This window comes from Bradysia coprophila, unplaced genomic scaffold (assembly GCF_014529535.1).
Source record: "Bradysia coprophila strain Holo2 unplaced genomic scaffold, BU_Bcop_v1 contig_94, whole genome shotgun sequence".
Classification (NCBI taxonomy): domain Eukaryota; kingdom Metazoa; phylum Arthropoda; class Insecta; order Diptera; family Sciaridae; genus Bradysia; species Bradysia coprophila.
Window position 1 is genome coordinate 8,837,405 of NW_023504022.1, and position 18,178 is coordinate 8,855,582.

General features: G+C 39.1%; 2 protein-coding genes across 12 annotated transcripts; one reads left to right on the forward strand and one right to left on the reverse strand.

Moving 5' to 3' along the window:
* Window positions 1-46: 46 nt before the first annotated feature.
* On the reverse strand, window positions 47-11,619 carry LOC119085239 (ral GTPase-activating protein subunit beta). Of its 11 annotated transcripts, none has more exons than XM_037195557.1 (19): window positions 11,120-11,618; window positions 10,823-11,042; window positions 10,647-10,676; window positions 10,283-10,411; window positions 9,937-10,206; window positions 9,784-9,872; window positions 9,551-9,719; window positions 9,309-9,416; window positions 7,517-7,642; window positions 7,398-7,452; window positions 7,258-7,334; window positions 6,643-7,183; window positions 6,364-6,572; window positions 3,750-3,896; window positions 3,347-3,487; window positions 3,270-3,284; window positions 1,930-2,481; window positions 394-1,870; window positions 47-329 (listed from the first exon to the last, which is right to left on the reverse strand). In XM_037195557.1, the coding sequence occupies exons 1-19, from the start codon at window positions 11,309-11,311 to the stop codon at window positions 206-208; spliced, it is 4,671 nt and encodes a 1,556-aa protein (XP_037051452.1). In that variant the 5' UTR covers window positions 11,312-11,618; the 3' UTR covers window positions 47-205. The 11 variants fall into 11 exon arrangements, with proteins under 11 accessions (XP_037051452.1, XP_037051447.1, XP_037051450.1 ...); XM_037195552.1 differs by having other exon boundaries at window positions 9,129-9,416; XM_037195555.1 differs by lacking the exon at window positions 3,750-3,896 and having other exon boundaries at window positions 9,129-9,416; window positions 11,120-11,619.
* Window positions 11,620-11,703: 84 nt separating this feature from the next.
* On the forward strand, window positions 11,704-13,410 carry LOC119085265 (evolutionarily conserved signaling intermediate in Toll pathway, mitochondrial). The gene is made up of 4 exons (XM_037195616.1): window positions 11,704-12,310; window positions 12,369-12,583; window positions 12,650-12,878; window positions 13,091-13,410. Exons 1-4 carry the CDS (start codon window positions 11,860-11,862, stop codon window positions 13,342-13,344), a joined length of 1,149 nt encoding a protein of 382 aa, XP_037051511.1. The 5' UTR covers window positions 11,704-11,859; the 3' UTR covers window positions 13,345-13,410.
* The last annotated feature ends 4,768 nt before the right edge of the window (window positions 13,411-18,178 follow it).

Sequence of the window (18,178 nt, forward strand, 5' to 3'; positions counted from 1 at the left end):
ATAAAATTTAGCGTAGAATATCGCCGCGTAAAAATAAACATTTTATTGCTTTGAAAGCATTGCTGGGTCTCTTTATTTATGATGAAAATAAAAGTTCACTTTTAGTTATAAATAATAATCGTAAAATAGAGATAAATAATGTAAATGGAACGGACAAAAATAATAAGTTAGTTGCCTAAAAACTATCTATAATATTGAAGTGAAATTAAACGGAATTTAAATTCGATTTAAATAAATGCGCCAAAAGTTCGTATTCGGTCAACACCAAATTATACTTGTGAGCGATGTCCTGAACCTTTATTCGTCTCCTCACATTAGGCGGTTGATATCTGAAATGCAAACAAACAAACAGTCTATGAACTCTGCCCGCACTCATTTCACCACTTCACTTACAAATCATTTTCGAGCCGTTTTCGTTTGGCTAAATTGTAAACGGTCTGTCGCACCAAGTTGCCCACGATACGTTTGCTCAATACCATTCCATCGATCAACGGTGTCGCAAAGCTCATTCGGCCGGAAGGTCCTTGCAATTTAACTCTAAGTAAGCCAGAAGTCAGAGCATGCAAAAATATGACATGCACATCGCCAGCTCTAGGTACGATGCCGGATTGGGACTCTTCGCCAGTTTTACTATACAACAACAATTCCTCAATGGGAAGTGTCAAGTGATCCTCGAAACTTTCCAGCCAAACTAAGAAAATCTTTGCTCCGGTTTGGCTTAACAATGCTGGCTTGGACGCAACGGTTCGCCGTCTAGTTGGTGCTACCGGTTCGCTACCGGTTGACGTGGTGATCTGCATTTTACTTTTATCCAATTCTAGCGATAGAGTCCTTGGCTTCTGGCCTATTGGTGTTTTATTCGGTCCGGTTTGCGGTACAACGCTTACACTTCTCTCGTAATTATTCGGATTATTGTGAGATTTATCGCTGTCCGTTGATGAAGACGAAGCTATGGATAAGCAACTTCCATCCGGACAGTCTTCAAATTTATTCCATTTCGTTGGAACAACGAATGCAATTTCAGCTGTAACGTCTGCCCAGTAAAGGATTCGCTTCTCCCCGTTGAACTTACGATCAATTCCCGTATTCAGTCCTTTGTTGGGATTAGGAGCAGACGATTTAATCTTCCAACTACTGTTCACGAATCCTGTCCACCCAGCATGCTCATCCACATTCACCGCATTTCCTAGGCTAAGCAACAGGTTCCAAAAATGTTGATCCAACGTATTGCTCACACTGTCCGACATATTGTCAACAATTTCCTGTGCATTGGACTGCCCCGCTTTAACATAGAACACGTGAAGTGTATCATTACTGCGTGGACTTAATCGGTCGAGTGACAGAAGATCAGCGGCGAAACCGGGCTTAGTGGCATCTAAAACAGTGAGCTGAGGCGGAGTTTCAACCGCATTATTGTTCTTATTTCCATCGGATTCGTCAATCGACAGGAAACCGAAATGCGACAAAAACAAACGAGCTGCTTGGAATTCATGACAAATTGCAGGTGGTACCGATTCTTGAGCATGACTCAGGCTATCCGTTGAGCTTTCAGTCTCTGCCCATGCCAACTTTTCGAAAATTGTTTGACTTTCAAGCAGCTGGAACAGTTTCTTTGTAGAATCGTTTCCGATCTTTTGGATTACTTGATCTAAAGTTGGAATGGAATAGTCAGCCACACAAGACGGAATCCGGTCGACACCATCGGGGAAAAACTTCTGCTCCACTTCCTGACGTTGAGGCATATCGTTCATGGGCACAGGACGTCCAGGATTAGGATTCGGTGAATGGTATTTCGTTCCAGATTTACTCCGCGGCAAATGTCTCAGTTGCATAGTCCAGGCATGTCGACCGAATGGACCTCGAATCAAAACTGTGAAGGAAAATTAAATTTATCGAATTTTGACTTAGCAATTGGTCACTGAGACATACGTGTTACTGTCGGTTGCGGATCTTGATCATTACCAAGCGGTTCCTCGAGTAACGCAATAATGGTCGAATTTTCGGTCACAAAATATTTGAATTTTTGAACCGCTTGCTCGTGTGTAACATTCTCGGATGGATTGGAATCGCAGTATTTATATAATGACAGCTCATCGAGAAGCGACGACGACGATTGTGGTCCACATTCACTGGGGAAATAGCCGACTTGCTCTAATATTATAGTCAGCAGAGCTTCTGCAGCGTCTCTGACACGCATCGACACCGGTTTCAATTCTTTTTCTTCCTTCAGTTTGACTGGTTCACCCGGTTTTGCAGCACTCTTAGATCCCGATATACCTAATTCAACCACCTCCAATACTGTTGTTAAACAATCTTTGTCTTGCAGAAGATATGGATGCTGCATCAACCATGCTGAAGCACACTGGAAGGCAGCTACAATTGTGCTGTGCAAATCTTTGCTGTGAGCAGGCGGAGGCCGTGAACATTGATAGCAAATGTAGTCGCAAATCCACTTAACTGCACGTTTACATTCTAGAGCGTCTGGAATAACCAAAGAAATTTTCTTCTATTAAGCGTTCGTTAACAAATCTGAGAAAAAGCCAACCAGTCAGGTGAAGAGTTTTTAATTAAGGCAAACGACAGGGTCAGTTGTTTTTCTTCAATTTATCATTTGGCTAGGAAGCGGTGGGGAAGTATCGATTATTTATCAAAGTTTAAAGTCTATAAAAGTCAAATTATCTAAGAGACTGATCCACGGTGTGTTGTGAAGCATGTGGAGGCAAGAAATTTTGGGACATTAAAATTGAAAAATATTCCGAAAACATTTTTCATTTTCAGCTGTATACCATCGGCTATAAGAGGCACCCAAGGTTACGGAGTGAGTGGTGGACATGACTCTCTGCATGTATGACCAACTAAATGAATTCATCAATAATTCACAGGGAAACGCCTTTCCGAAAATCGTGAATTTCAACGAGTCTTCACCAGCTTCCCTTGCACCAATGGAACCAATTTTTTGTACCATTGTATGAAGTGTTCAAATATCTATTGACTACAATCTCAACAGTTGCCATCACTCACTCCGTAGCCATTGGTGCCATGGATTCTCCTGGAGCCGATGGTACGGCTGAAAATCAAAAATTTCGTGGAATATTCTTCTACAAATCTGCCTTAACGTGCTTTATTAAAGTCTACTCAACCACACCGTGTGTGGATATCAAATCTTCACTTCGCTTCGAAGAAAAATTACTTGGGCAAAATAATCGAATCAAGTCATGATTGTGCGAGAAAGGCTTTTCAGTTTGAATTTTGTTTTATTAAATTTTTACCTGACCATTTCCTCGCTAGCGAGAACAATTATTAATTATTCAAAGGCGACATTAAGCAATAAAAAAGCAAAACTCACCCGAATCTTTTATATGCAATCGAGCCAATCCGCACAGCAGCTCTAACGCGGCAAGAGACACATTCAAATCAGTTTTCCACGATGATATCAAACGATGACAAACTAAATATGTGGCACGTACGAAAAGTGCATGAGCGTTGTCTAAACATCCCCATAAAATTGTAGAAATTTTCCATTTATTAGTTCGTATAAAATCGATAAAGTTTTTGGGTTAAAAATTGATTTTTTTTTATTTTTAAATTTTATCATTTCCACAAAGCGAAACACAAACAAAAGCAAAAAAAATTAATGAAAAAGCTCAAAATGAATTTATAATTAAAAAAACGAACAACAACAACAACAAAAAAAGTTCTGTGAACTGCACCAATGGGTCAGTTTTCTTTTTCTTTCATCAAACAATTACCATAAACTGATGACATATCAAGTTCTTGGAAAAAATCAGCTGGAAAGTCTTCCGATATAGTTAGACTGGGCAAATCATTGCCCATTGCACTGTGACCACCAAGACTCGATCCGCTTGCGATTGAACAACCACTCTTTTCGGAACAAGCTAAACGCAGAAGGAATTTATTGCATAACATAAAAGAAAATGAAACATTAAAAATAAGAAACAAAATTAAAACAACAAGTCGCTGAGGCTGAAAATATAACTCGTACAACGTAAACGAAACGGAACCTTTTAAAACGAAAAACGCAGCAGCAATATTTCGGTGTATTGATAATAAGTATTTTAACATCAAAAGAGAATAAAAAGGAAGGAAAAACGATTCCCGGAATTTCCATTTATAGTTCAAAGTGGAGTTGCCATTCTTCTTATTCCAAAAATTTTAAAAAATGAAATTAATACACGGAATTGCGCGGATAGCTCGAACATCTAATTAAAACTCTACCGGATGATTATAAAATGTCCAAATTTTAGGTCCCAATTAGGAAATGTAACAATTCTTTGAACTACAGCAAGAAAGTACGGAGTAAGAAAGGCCAAACAAAATGTTTCCAACTTGCTCGTGTTAACATAGCAGAACGAAGTCCTAAGAATACGATATAGGTGAGAGACGATTATTTTCCGGCGTGTCACTACCATGCATAATGCACATGTTTGATATCATTGGAAAGCTGAATTTTCTGATAAATTCTTTTAATATAAAATCGATCCAATCTGCCTGAATAAGAGTACAAGAGTGCGACGAGGTGTGATACAATGACTTCTGACGACTGCTGAGAACCAAAATGTATTTACCAAAACTATTTTACTTTACAATTACTGAGTCACAAGCAGTCTTTGTCAATGCCTTCAACTTAGAACTCCATTCGTTAATTTCTAAGCCGTCCGCCATGACCCTTCATGGCCAGCTATCGACCAATGTATGGCTGACTTTTAGGTACGTTACCGTTGTGATGGGCTCACCACTCAATAACATCGGGGAGGCCTTGAGCAAAAATTAAAAATTTGTCTGACGAGTTCGCGAATTGGCTCTTAAATGAAATTTTTGAAAGTGAGACAAAGGTTATGGTGATTAGACATCCCTCCATGGTGGCAGCAGTAAACAGGATAACAGTCGATGGAGAGGAACTGGAAGTAGTGAACAATATCAAGTAAATGGGAGTCCTAATTGATTACAAATTAGATTTCAAACAAAACGTGGACTACGTATGTAAAAAAGTGGCGAAAAAAGTTGGGGTTTTGTCAAGATTGGCGACAGATTTAACGATGGAAGCACGAATCAGCGTTTACAAATCCATTATTGCGCCACACTTCGACTACTGCGCTTCATTACTGTTTTTGAGCAATCAATCAGCATTCGACAGACTCCAAATACTTCAAAATCGAGTGATGAGATCAGTGCTGAAGTGTAGGAAGATCACACCCATATCATTCATGTTGGAAGCGTTGGACTGGATGAGCGTGAAACAACGAGTGTATGCAACGACGTTGACGTTTGTGCGCAAGCTGCGAAGGGGGCCGATGCCAAAGTACCTCGGCGATATGGTTACATTCAACAGTGACATACATCGATACGAAACGAGATCGAGAGAAGATTTCTATGTGACAGCTAAGAAAAGTGTTAAAGAAAGGAATTCGTTGTTTCATAGGGGACTTGTTTTGTTTAATTCACTGCCGAGAGACTTAAAAGATGAGGACAATTAAACGGTGTTCAAAAGTAATTTAAAGAGTTTTGTGAGGACAGTTTTTGTGATAATCTATGTGATGATGTAAAAATAGCGTTGCTAAATAAATGTTCAATCAATTAATCAATGATGCCGTGGGCGATTATCTCGTTGAATTCGCATAATGAAACATGAGATCTGGTATCCATTAACTTACTTCTTCAAGTACAATCACAGGGACTAATGTTGAGACTTTTGCTTCAGCTGGTTCACTCATTCAAACAAAAGAGGGTTTATACCTATTTAACAGTACGCGCGTGCACGGGATAGTGGTAGAACTGTATAAACATGTATAACCGGTTTTGTTTGTATGCGTGAACCAGGTGAAAATTTAGGCTGAAATTTTATTGCCTTTTGGGTAACAAGTTGATCAAGAAACTCGTCGATTTGCTACTTAAAGATCAAGGAATTTCTTATAATATAAACGAGCACATTAGAAAATCGAATCCACTGCACTGCCACCTTGTCTCACTAAAATTCAGTATACTTCTCCTTCCTGTAGACAATATGTGACCTGAGTACCAATTTTAAACAAAACAAAAGGAAGTTGTGGCCAACAAATAGATATTAACAGAACCAAAACAGTAAACAGGCACAGGTGATAAGACTCCATTTTGATGAACAATTAAAAATAAAATGTGAGGCGCAATGGACTCGGTGAAATCGAGAACGCTTGAAATATATACGCAAAAAACATAAAAACACACAAGTTGGAAACACGCAATTGTAAATTTAGAGATGTGCACAACGTGAAATTGAATTAGATAAAAAAAAATTGACGAAAAAATCGAATTAAGTGAAAATTGATCCGTCAAAATATTGACGCATGGACAGGACATTGAATTTACCTGAACTCAAGAGATTTGCGTCACTCGGCGCTGGTGACGATTGATACAAATCGGTGTTGGTCTCGGTCTCTTCGAATGCTGCCGAATCTTGCACGCAGAGCAACAAACCACCCAACAACATGTGCGAATTTTTTTCGTCCGATTCAACTTGCAGAGCATTCATCAGAACATTGATTAAACGAGGCTTCAGTTGTGCGAATGTGGTCGATCTGAGAATTTCAATGAATTGGTTTGTTAAATGGGTGAGCTGGGGAAGCGGACTGTGAACAAGCAACTTACTTATCAGCCGGACCATTAAGTAAATCTCTGATTGGTAGAGTTTGGAAATGCAACGGCAGTGCCAAAATGGACAACAAAATGTTGATCGAAGCTCGACGCAATTCGGTTTTGTTGTACGTTGTAGTCGATTTGATTTTCAAATTCTTTTCGGGCAGCACCAGTTCCAATGCACTAATGAACGCTGGCAACAGCACCTGAATCCCGTCCAAATCCACGCGAAACAGATCCGACGAATTGTACAGAATGCTTGCCAGCGACTCGTCGCATTCTTTCGGATCGGTGATAGTTAGCCCCTGATGAAGAGCGGTGTAAAAGCGTGCAAGATACACTGGCAGAATTTCTTCGCCCGTTTTCTTGGCGCAAAATATTCGACACAGCGCACCGATCGCTTCGGCTCGACCTGATTCGTATTTATCGATTGATAGACCGGTTGGTACGTCGGCAGATTCATTTAGAGATGATGGTTGAGATAGTGACAGACTTCCTTTCCGATTATCCATGATGATGGAGGACGGTCGACGACTGGCTTCAGTTGCTTCTTCTGCAAAATTCATTTGATTTTTCAAAATATTGTTCCGCCTTCCGGTGGTTGTTTCATCCAAAACAATTTCTTACTTCTGGTATTCTGTAACCAAGCGTCACCACCGATTAGTGCAGCTTCGAATAACCATTCGCCGAATAGGTGTAGAATGCTAAAAACGTTTAAAAATGAATGCATCGAATGTCAACCTATTTCTAGTTTGTCTTTAACAGACCTATTGCATTTTGGACGGAATGGCGCTAACGGTGGCCGACTCTCGTTGCTAATGGCTATGCAGGATATGAAAGTAATTAAACTCTCTGGTAAGGTTTACAGTCAAATTCAAATTGTTACATGAAAAATTAGTGGGTGGTCCCGAGATGATTGTTGTTGTAGTGGTTGTTGTTGTTGTTGACGTTGGCTGTTGTGTTACAGACGATCGACTACTAGTTAGCCCAGCTAATGATCCTTTTGCTAAACCTTTTCCGGTTCAAATAAATTTGATTTTAGTCAACGTAATTGGTTGAGATTAAGCAAACGTTGTGTGTAGCGAGATTTAAAACTGTCTGTGTGATTGAGCGTTGCGATCGAAGCAGTTTCAAATCAATTACAAATGCGAAACCGGAATGGTAAAGTGTACAACGTGATGCTATTTGTAAATTGAACGCAGGACGCAGGACTTACTTTTGTGAATTTTAATTGGGAAAAATAGCCTACCAAAATTGGACGCATTTTTCAGTGGACCTTCTTATTATGTGCCCAGAAAGGTATTGGTAGCTAGAAGCCAAAAACGACTTTCAAAAAAATTCCTCAACGCTTGTGTGGCTTGTGCGGAAGGTGATTGAAAACTGAAAATGCGGACTTTTTCTAATGTTTCTCCGGGTACTGGTACATGAAACGTAAAGAGTTATGTGGGGTGTCATTAGAACGGTAATTGTATGTGCTTTCGGGGCAAATAGAATCTTATTAGGTCTAAAATTCATCTACATTGAGATATGAGCAGTTGAAAAATGTTTTTTTTCCGTGGCGTTTCGGTTGCAGAAGGAGCATCTGGAAGTTCACCGAAATAGTAAATGTGTACCCATTTTCTCAGCTGCTCATAGCTAGGTGTGGATGAATTTTAAGCCTAATAATACCCTATTTGAACGAAAGTACATTCAATTACCTTTCTAATGACACCCAATACGACCTTTTACATTTCATGTTAATGGAAAAAATTTCCTCCAGAAATGTCCAGGTTTTGGATTTTCCATCACCTCCTTCTGGCTACACAAGAGCCGAGGAATTATTTAAAAAAAAATTGTCGCTTCTAGGGACCAACACCTTTGTAGGAACATAATACAAAACAACCCACTGGAAAATACGTTCGACTTAGATAGGCTGATTTTCAAAAGAATCCCTCGTACGGTTCGAGGAAACGTAAAGTTTTCGCTAAATTCAATCCGACAACGAATTTTCGACTTCTTAACACGATTAGTTGAACATCGAAAATAGAAATGGATTAAGCATCTGCCCATGATCCACCTCACCAATACCGATTTGCATTTTTTTTTAAATTCGAAACAACAGGCAAAAATCACAATCGAACATATGGCTCTAATCAGCCGAAATACGCCCCTTTCGCCACAGTGTCGGTTTACTCTGTATGGTAAGCATGCAAGACATCAACGCAATGTATAATATATGTTCATCATCTACCACAGTGTTCGGTATGTGTATATAAAATGTGCGTATTCGGTGAAGTGTTTGACTTAAAATTAATTCGAAAAGTGCGCTTCAAATTCAAAGCAAAAGGCTCAATATCTACAGTCTACCGTACACGTTCAGGTGCTATCATTTCAAGCGCACTACGAATAAATTCAAAAAGGAAATGTGTGTCTGTGTGTGTGTGTGCGATCAAAATAATTCTGTCTGTAAGACAAGTGCATCTAAACGTGAAAAAAGTGTAACAAAATGCAAAGCGCACCCTTATTCTGATTACTAGATGGAGCAACGCTAAAACTTTTAGCCAATCGTCGCTGCAATGGAGGCGTTGGTGAATGCGGTACATCCGATATTATGCTAGATGAACTAGATGCCATACCACCCGTACCAGTGCCAGTCACACCACCACCACCAACAACACTGCTATTACTATGCACATTACCAACTAAACCATCGCTACGGAACCGATAATCATTGATCGAATATCGCGTTGAAATCGTACCAGCATTGTCCACTACATCTTCGGTACTAACAACGCCCTGGTAAATACCTACAGTAGCAAATGATTATGTAAATTATGTACAGAACTGGTCGATCAAGTCAACCATTCGGCTACAATTTATATATAGAAGCTGTGCACAGAAAAGATTGTCGATACATGCGAATGGCGCTGTCGTTTTTTACCTAGAAAAGCGTCCACCTGACTGGCAACACCTTTCATTGCCTTCAAAAATATTTGTGGTAATATTAGCAGACATGGATGCTGATGGGGCTCTTGTCCATCCGTTCGAGTAACCGCCCACTGAACGAACTGTGGTGTTTTGCTGATAACTTGCGGTGAACACAATGCAATCTGACAAAGAGAAGAAGGTGAAAGGAAACGATTCGGAGCTATTATGGTCATGCGAGGTCCTTACCGGCGATCCAATGGTTCGTAACAGACGATACCACGTCTGAGCGACACAATCATTGTTCATCGGCGGTATGAGCTGAGCGTCCTCTTCCACTGTATTGATTGAAAGTAGAGGTTAGACGGACTGACAGATCGTAAATACGGGACAACTTCATACAAATCTTCAGTTCGGGGAACAATGATCCATAAGTGAATTCAAGCAATCGTGCTGTTAAGGCAATGTTAACCCGATTCCACTGTTCAATCAGTGCAATGCGATGACGTAACAAGAAACACGACTCTTGCAATGTTTTCCACAAACTGGGCGACGGAAAACATCGAACGCAGGCCAACAGCCACACCTCAAATAAAACGCTCAGCACCCGTTCGCACAACTGATCGCCGACATCGTCCTTGACGACGGGTGGAGCCAACAGCACTTCGTTTACTGCGAAATGAAGAAGGTTTTCAATTGAATCATCAAAATGGAATCCCTGCAGGGCGGAAGTGACATCAACACGTACTTGCTAGTAGAAACAACAACAACGATTCCCATGTGTCCTGTGTGAGAATTTGGGAACTTTGGGCTACTTGTTGCAGAGTTCGCAGCACTCGATGACAAATAACTGCTTGTCGATTAATGGTATCGGCACCTGAAAACCAAAATCGTAATATTTACACCAGTTCTTCCGGCCAACACATACCGAGAGAAAAAGTCGTTCGTCGTTGAATTTAGCGAAATCTTTTCAAACTCTCTCATCGTCGACGGATGTAAATTTAATCGAGCGAACGAGACTCTTTTCTCGGTACATGGATTCGGTTCCAAGTAAAAGAGGATCGTAAAATGTTCAATCGAAACGACTGAGCAATTTATCGGTATATTCTTACCCAAATCATCCCGATAAATAAACGGCCAGACTTTTGGGAAAAAATTAATAATTTTCTTTTGGAAATTAGTGATTCAGATCATGAGTTTCAAAAACAACACACGACAAAAAACACCAAACAAAAAATTGTGACGATGAGTGCTGCGTCAAAGCCAAAAAAAAAAAATTGTTTCTCACCTTCACCAGGTCTCGGTACGAATAAATTATGGAAATGATTTATGATTTTTCTCGCGTAAATGTTAGCGTCGTCACAGATCGGTTTCGGTACCGTGATCCGTGGATTTGGCATCAGCGCCGTTAGCCAATCACAGTAAACATTCACACAATCACGAATGGTTTCGTGATCGTGAAGCGGTAACGAAAGACCGTGACAAATCACATCCATGCACCACAGCACCTGTATTAAAATGGGGCATATATTGTCGGTAGGAACATTTACTCTAACTGATCCATTTCTTCGTCTAGTCCACTTACTTCTTCGTCATTGGCTAACGAACTTGGTTCGGCTGGTTGCGTGAATCCCAGATTAGCGGCCAATTGTTTTGTTACGGCAATAGTTACTTCACGTCCAGCTGGTCCCGAGAATTTATTCAAAACACTTTTCGATTGGGCCCCATTGCTGTTAGCAGCAATGATCGGCGACAAAGATGCCCATTCGGCGAACATTATACGATTTTACACAATTTATTGATGATTCACATTAGTTTTGGCCGATGGTAAATGCATTGAGAAATTTTGCTGCACAGGTGAGTAGGGAAGATAAAAGAAGGTCAAAGAACCTTCGCGCACTGTTTGATTTATTGTAATTTATTCCGTGGCGGACGGGTATCATCAACAAAATCGTTTTTCAATTCTTGCTAGTCTCTCGCAGAATTAAACAGTTAGGCCACTTGTAAAATGTAGCAAGTCGATCGGTAGAAAAACTACAACGAAATTATTGTAACAAATTTTCACACCTTCGTCTTTCTTGTTTTTCTTTCTCTTTTGACATTTTCCTTTCATTCGTAATTTTTGGTTGTCTTATGTTGGTATCAGAATGTTTCACTTCAAAACTGGCAATCAGCTGTTTACACTTGACAGTTCGCGACAGCGATTTTAGTGATTACAATTGTTTATGCCACACAGTCAAGAGAAGCCGATTGTATAGGACAAACACAATGTCATAGAATTGAAACATTACAAAAAGGAAATTCAGTTTTTAAACCGAGTCTGCTATGAATTTTTTGAGACAACAAGTGACTGCATTGACAAGACGCAGTCTATTTCTAAGTGAAAGATGTTATCCCATCCGATATGACAGTAACACCAGCAAAGATGGTGATGATAAGAAGAAGACGACCGAAAGTGATGTGTTCGATAACAAATTGATGGTCCGAGATTCATTTGATAGCATTGCCGATAAGACCAAAAACTCCTACCTGACTATGGTCGACATATTCCTGGATCGAGACGTTCATCGCCGAAATCACGTTGAATTCATTTACGCAGCGCTAAAGAACATGGAAAGTTTCGGCGTGCACCGGGACATTGAAGTGTACAAAGCGCTGATGAATGTCATGCCGAAAGAGAAGTTCATACCGAGGAATATATTTCAGGCCGAGTTTATGCATTATCCGAAGCAGCAGCAATGCATGATCGATCTATTGGAACAAATGGAAGATAATGGTGAGGTGATTGAAGTTACTTCTGCAACATCCGCTATAATATTGTTCACCCGTTATAGGTGTAATGCCTGACTTTGAAATGCAGGACATACTACTAAATACGTTCGGGCGTCGTGGCCATCCAACATTGAAATATATGCGTATGATGTATTGGATGCCTAAATTCAAGAATTCGTCACCATGGCCACTGCCCAATCCTGTACCCAATGATGCGTTGGAATTAGCTAAACTGGCCGTAACCCGAATGTGTACGGTTGATCTACATTCAAATGTGGTATGACACTCTTAATTTGAAAACAACAAACACTCTGGCCACTAACTGGGAATTCGCTGTTTTCAGGATGTGTACGATACAAGTGAAGTGGAATCCTCTATCGACGAAACGTGGATCGTAAGTGGAATGAGTCAAGAACAATCGAAACTCTTAGCTCTGCACAGTGTGGACAGGCCTTTGCGTATCGAGGGACCCAATTTAATATGGTTGCGGAATCAGTCGCTAAATTATTTTATCTTAAAAGGCGATCCGGTAGAGTACCCTGAGAACCAAGCACAGGACGAAGATGATGATGGTAAGTGTAATCGTTTATTTAGGTGACAGTTCGATAATTCATGGGAAAGGGATGGTGTTAAGTTACTGTAGCTACTTCATAGGGAGGATTGGGTGTCTGGAAAAATTCAATAGCTTGAAAACTCAACCTGCCTTTAGTTACGACCTTAACTTTTCGCACCCAACTCGCTTTCTGCAGCTGTTATTCATCCAACTTCGTTCCCTTATTTACAGATGTTAGCAATTTATCCTTCACCAAATTTGGCTGGGCTAGTTCGAAGAAGAAGGAAGTCGCTGTCCGTCGATCGGTACACGAACAACGCGATGGCACGATTTATGCAATATGCGCAACCGGTACATCGACAAAGGATTCGCTACTGTCTTGGATTCGTTTATTGGAAACGAATGGCAATCCACGTCTGGCCGAAATACCGGTTTTGTTCAAATTTCGATCGCATGTGGCTGAGAACCTTCTGGCTTCCGGATGAGAGTTCATTGATCATGTAGTGAGAGTGTCATTGTAAAATAAATTTAAAATCTTTGATTTTGCCAAACATTTGTATGTATACCTAGAGAGTAGTGTAGCAAGATCCGAACGAGAATTTTGGGACAAGTTCCTCAAGCTGTCGTGTTTCTATGAATTTACAATCGCCCAAAACCACTTACAGTGGAGGTGTGACGCAAGTCCTGTTGTTCACTTACGAAAGAACTGATATCGGTGTAGGTGACGCTTACAGATTCGACACGCAAAAGGTATGCGTCACAAATGGCAGCTGATGAGGAAAGTACGCGAAAGTTTTATCAACAAAAATCTTACCAGAAAAACTTTAGGAAGAAAATTATATTAAAAAAATTTTTCGTCAAAAAGTGGCACCGATATCAATTTTTTTGTAAGTGGACAACAGGACTTGCGTCACACCTCCACTGTAAGTGGTTTTGGGCGATATCAGCTCTTTTGTAAGTTGTGATTTTTTAGAATTTGGTCGCAGATAATAGACAATCATATTGTGTAGTTTTAACGAAAATATTCTTATTACAAAACTGTATCACTTTCTCTTTCATCTCTACCTTCCAGCTTTCATTTGACGAAAATCGAAAATTTGACAAAATTCGAAAAGTTTGACGGAATTTGAAAATTTGACGAAAATCAAAACTTTGATAAAAATCGAAAATTTGAAAAAAATCTAAAAATTGACGAATATCGAAAATTTGACGAAAATCGAAAATTTAACGAAAATCGAAAATTTAACGAAAATCGAAAATTTGACGCGCTTAAAACGCTCATAGCTCCCAAATAGTCGACTTTTTAGTAAAACCATGAAACACGTGTCGACGAGAATGTGAAACTCTATAAATTTGTCTTTTACACGAGGTTTCCATCTGCCGTATTTTCCGAGTTATGACTGACATAGCTCGCACTTAAAAGGCTCATAGATCCTAAATACGCGACTTTTTAGGAAAACCATGAAATACGTATCGACTAGAATCTAAAACTCTATAACTTTGTCTTTTACACGAGGTTTCCATCTGCCGTATTTTGCGAGTTATGGCTGACATAGCTCGCACTTAAAACGCTCATAGCTCCCAAATACGTGACTTTTTAGGAAAACCATGAAACACGTGTCGACTAGAATGTGAAACTCTATAAAATTGTTTTTTAAACGAACTTTCTATCTGCCATATTTTCCGATTTATGGCTGACATAGCTCGCACTTAAAACACTCGTAGCTCCCAAATAGACGACTTTTTAGGAAAACCATGAAACACGTGTCGACTAGAATGTGAAACTCTATAAAATTGTCTTTCAAACGAACTTTCTATCTGCCATATTTTCCGAGTTATGGCTGACATAGCTCTCACTTAAAACGCTCGTAGCTCCCAAATAGAGGACTTTTTAGGAAAAACATGAAACACGTGTCGACTGAAATCTGAAACTCAATAAATTTGTCTTTTGAACGAACTTTCTATCTGCCATATTTTCCGAGTTATCGGTGCCATAGCTCAATAGCTTAACACGCTCATAGCTCCGAAATTATAAGCTTTTACAAAAATTCCTTCAAATTAGTTTCTTAGAATTACGTCCTCAACATACCCTGAAAATTTCAGCCAAATCCACCGGTAAATTAAAAAGTTTCGCCGTAACAAAGCAACAGAGTGACAGAGTGACAAGGGTTGGTAAAATTCATCAATTTCAAAATGTATGAAAATGAATTTCTTCAAATTTTCTAGTTTTGAAATTCAATATCTCGGCCAAATCGTAACCTTATGAGGCGTGTGATAGCTCGTTGAACTCGTATGGACGCCCAGATTACGAATAAAATACTTTGGGGTAGTAGGAGCAAAGGGGGAAAAGTCAAAAAATTCGTGTATATATGTTCCTCAGTCCTGCGGAAAAAATTTTTTGTCAAATTTTTCAGTGTGAACGGACTTGCGTCACGGCCCTTCACTAACGTAGGGCCATGATGACTGAGTGATTGACTATTGAGTGGAGTGGAATAGTTTGTGATTCTGAGAGTAATTCGAATCGTTCAAATAAATTCGAATCGAACCATACAAGTAGACTGTATAACTGTTTTTATAGCTCCTTCTGTGTTGAATATTGAAAGAAAATTAAAACCAACAAAAAGTTCAAAAGTTTGAGTCTTGTTCAATTACAATTTTATAAAAATTAGTTTCACCTATTCTTAGTTAGGAACTGTCTTAATTTTGATCCATTGTGATCATGATCAATGAAAACTCATTCAACCATCCAAACATAAGTTCAACAAAAAAAATCCTCTACAAACAGATCATTCAAGGATGGATCATCCTACTGCTTTCTTTCGATTAGATCAAATTTTCAAAGTTTCCGTTTCTTTTAATTTTTTTAGTATTTGCGTTGCAATCACTGCCGCATTTTCTCGATTGTCGGTGAAAAAGTTACCAACGCTACATAACAGCCGCGCTTTGCTTGTATGAAGTTCTGATTTCGATCGATTGCGGCATTGGCTGGTCGTTGATGTCGATGCGGTTGGAGAAACAGATCTAGCTTCGAATCGAGGACGGACTAATGTCTGTTTACGATGTCTTGGCGACACATAAAAATATATTTGCCAACTTGATCTCGCGCTTCCCGCTGTTAGTGGAGTTTGATGAACCGTCACAGTGATCTTATTGTTTAAAAACTTTATTCGATGTTGCTCAGATTCTTTTATTTGCCAGAAATTTTTCGACACTCAGTTCGAGGTCATCATCAATGGCTGAAAAAACAATTTTTCGTAATTTTACACATTTGTTTACGTTAATTTACAACAATCAATTAATACCTTAGAATAAGACACTAAATTAATGAGTTTAATCTTCAATTACACCTCATCACTACAATGAAACATTGTTGGTCAGTGTAAACAAACAAATTGACTTTGCACGTCTATTGAATGATTGTGCAGAATTCGGACAGAAGTGATAACAAAGGACTTTATCGTGACCAACATGACCGGATTTAAAATCATGATCTGAGTGTTTGAATTATTAATTGGCGGCTGAATTTGATTGAATTAAATTGCTGTAAGCGGAAAGCATGATCGAATCGGTTTGTTTGTTGACTGCATTTTTAGCTCTTTTAACTGAAATCCCAACAAAAATCTCTTCGAGAAAAGTGTGACGCAGTCTTTGAAGTACAATTTCTAAAATGAATGATATCGCTAGAGTTGACGCTTTCAGCTTCGTTACGCAAAAATTAAATTTTACACCCAATTAGTTCAAACAAGCTGGCTTAGGTTTTCTCATCATCTGCCAAATAATTTTTACCAAAAAAAAATTAGACTGGAAACAACCAAAATTTTACCAAAAAAATCTGCGTCGCAAAGTGGCAGATGTTCAGGAACAGACCTGCAAGAAAATTTATCTGCCACATGCAACGCAGATTTTTTTGGTAAAATTTTGGTTGTTTCCAGTAAAAATTTTTTTGGTAAAAATTATTTGGCAGATGATGAGAAAACCTAAGCCAGCTTGTTTGAACTAATTGGGCGAAATTTAATTTCTGCGTAACAAAGCTGAAAGCGTCAACTCTAGCGATATCATTCATTTTAGAAATTGTACTTCAAAGACTGCGTCACACATTTCTCGAAGAGATTTTTGTTGGGATAACACTGCTTTTTATAACAGTTTATAACAGAAATTCGAAAATTTGACAAAATTCGAAAATTTGACGAAATTCGAAAATTTGACGAAATTCGAAAATTTAATGAAAATTGGACGAAATTCGAAAATTTGACGAAGAAAGTAATTCTCTATCTGCCACCATTCAAGAAATATCTCCAAAACCCCAATTGACCCACCCATTTCCAACTTTCGACATTTTTCACATATGCCCCTCTGTTCTACTCGTAAAACTCTGAGACTTTGCCGAAGAAAGTAACTCTCTATCTTTCATAACCCAAAAAAATATTAGTCCTTTCATCCTACGCTCGAGTAGCTCAAAATTTGGTCACTCTAATCACTCGAGCTCAAACGAATCTGCCCCGATTTTTTTTAAATATTTTTTTGTTCGAATCGTGTTACGAATACCTTTCATTTGATTGGTCGCACGCCTCTGTAGGTTTCAATACAGCTAAGCTACAGCCGAAAACGCGTTCCCGACCCTCGAAAACCACACTCAGAAACCATTTCGAGGCCAATAAAACAAAATTCTGGTTTTTCCTGGGGTAATGGCGTATCACATTTTCATTTTTATGCCCACCCTGAGGTTCCTACAAAATTTCATGGAGATTGGCTGACTAGTTTCCGAGATCGACCGTCGATAGATAGATAGATAGATATATAGATAGATAGAAACATACAGAATAAGTTGAAAGATTTTGATTGTTTGGGAAAAGTCAATTTGGTGTATTTTGTATGAAAAGTGACCAATTTCAAAAAGATGTATCTCCGGCAATTTTAAACCTACATAGTCGAGTGATAGCTCGTTTTGCTCGTATTTGAAGCGAGAATATGATAGAATATGTTTTGTGGTGATATAAACCAAAGGGTAGAAATTGAAATGTTCGGCTATATGTAGTTGCCGCGTCTCAAAAAAAATTCTTCGTTCTTTTTTTGGAAGTTATCCGCTCCGGACATGATCATTTCCAACACTTCTCGTTTCTTTTTTACGGTCTCATGGTGCAGGACCCTTGCAGTTTCCCATAATGGTGTGTGTTTGTTGTTGATTGCATGGTCACATAGTGCACTATGGTTTGCGTTCTGGATGGAAATGTTATGTTTGTGTTGGTAGATTCTAGTTAGTCAGTAACTGTTCGGTATTTCCAATGTATATAAATCCGCATTCACATTTGATTTCGTAAA

Excerpts from the sequence above, each read along its gene's own strand:
- LOC119085239 (XM_037195552.1), bottom strand. The coding sequence starts at position 11,311 with ATGTTCGCCGAATGGGCATCTTTGTCGCCGATCATTGCTGCTAACAGC. Across the intron at positions 10,207-10,282 it reads GTTGTTGTTTCTACTAGCAA|TAAACGAAGTGCTGTTGGCT; the intron begins GTACGTGTTGAT and ends TTCATTTCGCAG. Across the intron at positions 7,335-7,397 it reads TTCCGTCCAAAATGCAATAG|CATTCTACACCTATTCGGCG; the intron begins GTCTGTTAAAGA and ends AAACGTTTTTAG.
- LOC119085265 (XM_037195616.1), top strand. The coding sequence starts at position 11,860 with ATGAATTTTTTGAGACAACAAGTGACTGCATTGACAAGACGCAGTCTA. Across the intron at positions 12,311-12,368 it reads GGAACAAATGGAAGATAATG|GTGTAATGCCTGACTTTGAA; the intron begins GTGAGGTGATTG and ends CACCCGTTATAG. Across the intron at positions 12,584-12,649 it reads TTGATCTACATTCAAATGTG|GATGTGTACGATACAAGTGA; the intron begins GTATGACACTCT and ends CGCTGTTTTCAG.